Source organism: Capra hircus, chromosome 15 (genome assembly GCF_001704415.2).
Source record: "Capra hircus breed San Clemente chromosome 15, ASM170441v1, whole genome shotgun sequence".
NCBI classification, from domain to species: Eukaryota; Metazoa; Chordata; class Mammalia; order Artiodactyla; family Bovidae; genus Capra; species Capra hircus.
The window spans coordinates 39,458,907-39,464,906 of NC_030822.1; the positions used below are offsets into that span (position 1 = coordinate 39,458,907).

At 49.2% G+C, this 6,000-nt stretch overlaps 1 protein-coding gene across 1 annotated transcript in view; it reads left to right on the forward strand.

The window, feature by feature from the left end:
- SWAP70 (SWAP switching B-cell complex 70kDa subunit) overlaps window positions 1-2,141 on the forward strand; it is a 76,411-nt gene extending 74,270 nt beyond the window's left edge. Inside the window, exons 11-12 of the mRNA XM_005689702.3 lie at window positions 499-595; window positions 941-2,141. Of these exons, the coding sequence (XP_005689759.1) occupies window positions 499-595; window positions 941-1,047 (204 nt within the window). The 3' untranslated portion in view covers window positions 1,048-2,141. The remainder of the gene's footprint in view (window positions 1-498; window positions 596-940) is intronic.

The window sequence follows — 6,000 nt, forward strand, 5'->3', positions numbered from 1 at the left end:
TCTGGGGCACTGGTGGCAGCTGCCCACAGGGGAGGTGCTACTGAAACCCACTGGAGTGGACACCGTGGGTGTCCCACGTGCCACGAGAGCTGCTGAGATGAGCACAGTGGAGCCTGGAGGCAAAGCCCCCACCTCTTCCAGTGTCCTGCCGGCTCTTCCACTGACGAAGCTTAAGGGGGCCCGCTGGCGAGGGTCACAGGCAGGACAGCGAAGGGTGGATTTGGAGTCAAGAGGCAGTAAGGCGTCACTGGCACAGGAGTATCTTGTACATTGTCTGTAATTAGTGTGAGTTAGGTCCTTGGGGGGCTTACGGCAGGTTATTTAACTGCTCCAAATCCTAGTCTCCACCTGTGTACCATGGGGGTAATAATAGCCCGGGTTTCTGTGGCTGGAATGACTTAATGAGATAATCCACAGGCATGGACCAAGTACCCAATCATTATTTGGCTCTTAAACTACCTGTGTGTTTGCAGAGTCTAAAGTCTGCTCTTGTTCCAGGGAGTTAAAAAGAAGCTAGAGATGGCAACTAAGACGACCAAGAGCTGGAAGGACAAAGTGGCCCATCATGAAGGATTAATTCGATTGATAGAACCAGGTAACATTCTCTGAAGTAATCAGATATTTAGTCAATTTTTCTGTTTTATTTGTGTACTTGAATTGTGCTAAAAAAAAAAAAAAAAACTTTCTTAGCCCAAATATAGAGGAACCCAGCTCTTTGCAGTAAATTTTTCTTGAATTTCTTTTGCCTTTTGATAGATGAGAAGGCCTGTTTAATTCCCTTTGTATATATCTTCTGATGGTTTTGCCTCCTATGGCCTTTATGGATAGTCCTCAGAGAAGAAAATAAAGTAGAAAAATGCACTCTCTTGTCTATAGAAAAATGATAATGTTCATTGAAGAATATATGACCTTGTAGGTTTGATGCGCGTTTGTCTCTTAGGTTCAAAAAATGCTCACCTGATCACTAACTGGGGCCCAGCAGCTTTCACCCAGGCAGAACTCGAGGAGCGACAGAAGAGCTGGAAGGAAAAGAAGACCACAGAGTGAGCCTAGCCACGTCAGCTGTGCAGGCTGCAAGCGTAGCTGCGAAACTTCATGCTAAAGACAGAAGGACCTGGCTTTTCCGCTTCTAACTTCCAGCACCTCCTATGGGGTCAGTATCCTAAAGAAGCCTTCTTATTTATCTGCCAGTAAGGAAGGGCTTAACTGAAAAGAAAAAAAAGTCAACTCTTTATTTACTCTTTCTTTGAAAACCTCAGCTTCTGAAAATTCCCTTCAGCTCCCTCAGATTCTTTTCGGAGGAGGCGGTGCACAGACAGCCCAGTGGCGTGTGACCAGGAGCCGGGAGGCGCTCAGGTCACTGGGTATCGGAACCTCTGTGGGCTGGGGCTGTTGTTTTCCAGCAGCGTATTTCCTCCTCCGAGTGCTTCTTTCTAAGCTAAGTGGGCCGCTCTGCTTACCACAGTCTGCGGTAGACGTGGACTGCCTCTGACCACGGCTGCTCAGCTGGAAAAGGCCCTTCTCCTGGACATGGTCCTCGCTCGGACCGAGGGGTTGCCATTCGTGTCTTTGGTTGCGCAGGTTTAATGCCGTGTGAGCGACTGGCATCCAGCTCCAGAGGCACTGTCTCAAGGGGGCAGAAGTCTTTTAAATAATGCTTTGGCTGAGATAGATACTTAAGAATCAAAGATAACACAGAGATGAACTAAGTGAATCCCATTCAGATTGATGTTTTGATACTAACTGAGTTCTTCCTAATATTTAAAATGGTTTCAGCCATCCACGTGCTGGCAGACCCCTCGGTTTTACGTTTGTAGTTACTGTACAGAACATCTCTGGTGTGTGTGAATGCTTGTCCTAATCAGACCTTTGCCTTAATAAATAGCAATATGATCGTTTCTAGAAATTATACATGAAAAAAAGTTTTTAAAATGTATTTTTGTGATGTGCTATGTTGAGAGGGAACAAAATATTTATAATTTTCAAACTTTCTTACCTAAATATTGTACAATGTAATATGCTGAACTTTCTTAATTTTTTGGCTAATTTTCTAAGATATGTTAAAAATGTTTTGTATGGTTCTTATATGTTTGTTTTAGTCAAATGGAGTCGGTAAGAAAATAAAAACATATGGAAGAGCATGTGCTTTAAGCTGTTTGATTTAACAGAACAGGGGGGTAAGGTTGTGTGTATGTGTGCATGGTTCCATATAATGAGGTGAACTTGGATTTAGGGACACTTCCTGAAATACTGGATTTGCAGTTTGTACCCCCCAAACCAACACTGTCACAAAGTTAGCTATGGCCTCGAGTTTGCCGTTTGAGTCACTGATGTGGGAAACCATGGTGGATGCGTCAGCTTACAAGCGGGAACTTATATGGATAATTTCTCCCTCATCCTTGCTATTCCCTCCTAATCCTTTTACCTCTGCTTTCCCGAATTTTCTTTCCTGCCTCTCCTGTTTTTCTTTCAGTTTTTACCAGAGTAAACAGTGTGGGTTTTTTTTGTTTTTGTTTTACACGGTTGCCAAGATTAAAAAATGCCTTTTGTGGATTAAGCAGGCCCACTCAGTCCAGCCGGATTGTGTCTTGGAAAGCTGAAATGTGGAGGGGCAGTGCCTGGAGACATTTTTGGTGGTCACTGCTGGGAGTGTTACTGGCATCTAGAGGGGAGAAGCCAGAGTTGTTGCCATATACCCTGCAATTCACAGGACTGTCCTTGTAACAAAGAATTACCTGGCCTGATAAACATTCTCTGCAGAAAGGCACGTTCTGGTCCAGAACAGAACAGGCTCTTGGCGTCAGGGTTTCCCTAGGAGGGGTGTCAGGAGTTGACCTCTTTGGTATAAGTGGAGTGCATGTGGGAGGACACTGGCCGGGTGCTTGGTGAGCGGGCAGAGGGCAGGAGCCGAGGCTCACCCCGTGTGGGGCATTGTGCTGCAGAGGCTCTGTAAAGGCCCTTTCCGCTTACGTGCCCAGGGAGTTGCTTTGTATATGCTTTAAAGTCTTCCTGGGATCCAGGCTGCTGAGGCGGGAAATGTAAAGCTGCCATGACCTGGAGTGTGGGGCGGGGCTGTCAGAACCGTTTCAGCAGCTGGGGAGGAATGAGTGTGCAGATTCATGGCCCAGCTGGTAGTGTCCCTTGCAGAGCACCAGTGCCTGTTCCACTTGGCACAGCCTCCGTCGTGCCTCCACAGCCATGCCAGCAAGTCACAGCTGTCCTGGCAGAGCAGGGATGGGGTGATGTCAGGCCGCGGGGAGTGGGAAAGAGGGGCAGCCCAGCTTTTACCAGTTCATAGTAGGGACTCAGCATTGACTGCAAGAATCAGTATTAGGAGTTCTTTAAGGTCCATCTGTTTCTTTCCTCTTGCTCTTCTCTCTACTTCCTTCTGTATTTTTATATTCATTTTGAGACCTCAACTTAGGAAGCAAAATGGTGATATCTACTCATGCTAGAGACAACACCTGCCCACAGGCCAATGGTCCCCCCAAGGGAAATGAGGCAGGTGTCCACAAGGAGCCCCTGCAGGAGGTTCACAGCAGCTTCGTTCAGGATGACCCAAAGCAGCAGCAACCCCAGTGCCCATCAGCTGAAACAGACCTGTGGATGTGGTGTGTTCAGACAAGAATCCTATACTTCATTTAAAAGTAGCGTTACTGAGAGATGAATTTCACAGCAACGTGGATGAATTTCACAGACGTTTCGTTGAACGAAGAAGCCAAACACAGAAAATACTGTTTGACTCCATTTATATTAATTTCTAGAACCGGCAGAGCTAATTTGCGGATTTTGAAGTCAGAATTGTGGTTACCTGGGGGTGGAAAGGAAAGTTATCGACTGGAAACAAGTGAACTCTCTGGGATGCTGGAAATGGGTAGTGGTTACAGAAGTAAAATATATTCTACTCAAGATTTGTAGTTTGCTCTTTTGTAACTAGTGCCTCCAGAGTGCTGGGCTGGCTAGCCCCTGGGGTCAGCTGGTCCAAAGCCCTCCCTTTGCAGAGAAGGACCTGGAAGAGGACCAACCACATCTATCCAGGAACAGCTGACCATCTTCTAGGATGTGGTTCATGACGCCACCTGCCTCCTCTGGGTTCTTTAAATACATTTGACGTCACACGGTTTTATCGCAGTGTGTTTCTGTCTCCCAGCACACAGCTGGTTCCGTGTCCCTGCTTCACCCCTCTGGAGGAGTGGGCCCTGACCCCTTCTTGTCCTGTGCCTAGCTTCCATTGACCTTTCTGAGGTTGCTGAGTCTTTGCCCTTGGGGAGTGGGTAGAGATGTGGTGGGCACTGAATTCCATCCGGGGCTAGCCTCAGATTCCTCGTCCACGTCTACTATGTAGACGCAGCGTACCGGTTCTCAGGGTCGTTCACCCACAGGAATGAAGGCCTTTCTCCCTGTTATGTCCACCTCCTCAACAGCTGTCCTCAGGGCCCGGATGAGGGCCGGCGGACGTGATGAGTGGGAGACGGAAGCTTTGTCTAAAAGCCCCCACTCCAGTCAGCCCTGAGCCCCGCATCCTGCCCTTCTTCCCCCTCTAAATCTCTCATTTCCTGTCCCAGGTCCCCCAGCCTCTTGCCCACAGTCAGCACTCTGCTCTGAGTAGCAGCCCATGATGGGTCTCTTGGTTGCAGGGTGTCTTAGGTGTTCCTCTTTGAGTTCATCCTGTGTGGGCCTCTCTGCACTTCCTGGACTTGGGTGACTCCTTTCCCAGGTTCGGGAAGTTTTCAGCTATTATCTCTTCAGACGTTTTCTCAGGCCCTTTCTCCTTCTGGGACCGCTATGAGTACTGGTGCCCCCTGATGTCCCAGAGATCGCTTAACTCTGCCTATGTCCACCTCACTTAGTTGTTCTTCTGGGGCTTTGTCTTGTTCCTTCTTTCCTAGGAGGCCCAGGCTAGTGCTGACTCACTGAAGGACGGAGTCAGGGTCCCGAAGGCTCTGGGGCTGCTGCCCACCCACTGGCAGGCAGAGCTGGTCCCTGGAGTCTGGCTGGAGGGCCAGGGCTCCTGGAGTTCATTTTAGATCATTTGCGGGGGGTGGAAGCAGTTCCTGACTCACTTGGGTAAGGGGCCTGGCGTGTCCTGAAGGTTGCGGTGGTCTGCTAGTGGACAGGGCCAGCCAGGGCCCAGTTGGGGCATTGCAGCTTTCTGCTTCTGGTGTCTGCCCCGATGGTGGGCAGGGCTGAGTCTGGAGACAGCTGTGGGCTCTTTGGTCTTTAAGCAGCCTTATTTGCTGGGCCGTGTCTCCACCCAGTTAGTTGCTTGGCTTGAGGAGTCTTAGCACGTGCAGGTTGTTAGGCTAATGAGCTGGAGGGAGATTTTCAAAATGCGGTCCCCTAGCCTCAGCCTCAGCTAGCGCCAGCATCCACACAGCTTCTAAGAAGGGCTGCTGCCCGTGTCTGTCCTCAAGGTGAGCTGCAGCCGTGCCCCCGTCTTTCCAGGAGACTCTCCAAGACCAGCAGGTAGGTCTGGCCCAGGCGCCTATCACATTACTGCTTTTGCCCAGGTTCGCATGGGATTTTGTGAGCCCTCTGAGAGTGGAGTCTCTTGTTTCCCTGGTCTCAAGAGGCTCCTCAGTTAAGCCCCACAGGTTCTTCAAAAGCCAAATATTTGGGGGGCTCCTGTTCCCAGTGCTGGACCGCTGGGGCTCTGGGGCCTGATTTGGGGCTCAGAATTCTTGCTCCTGTGGGAGAATCTTTGCAGTGTAACTATTCTCCAGTTTGTGGGTCGCCTCCACCCCGGGTTGATGGGGTTTAATTATATCGTGAGTTTGTTGCTCCTACTTGTTTTGGTTGAATTAAGTTCTGTGGACCCTACTCGGGCCTAGCCTGGCTGAGGCTCTCGACTTTAGCAGGGTAGGGTTCTTTTTCTGTAGGGATTCAAGCAGCCAGTAATGAAACCAAAGTTGAAATTGACACAGCATAAGCTTTACTCAGTGGCCAAAAAAATGAAGAAGCAGGAACTAAGTTCACAAAGTAGCTTCTCACCCACCTGGC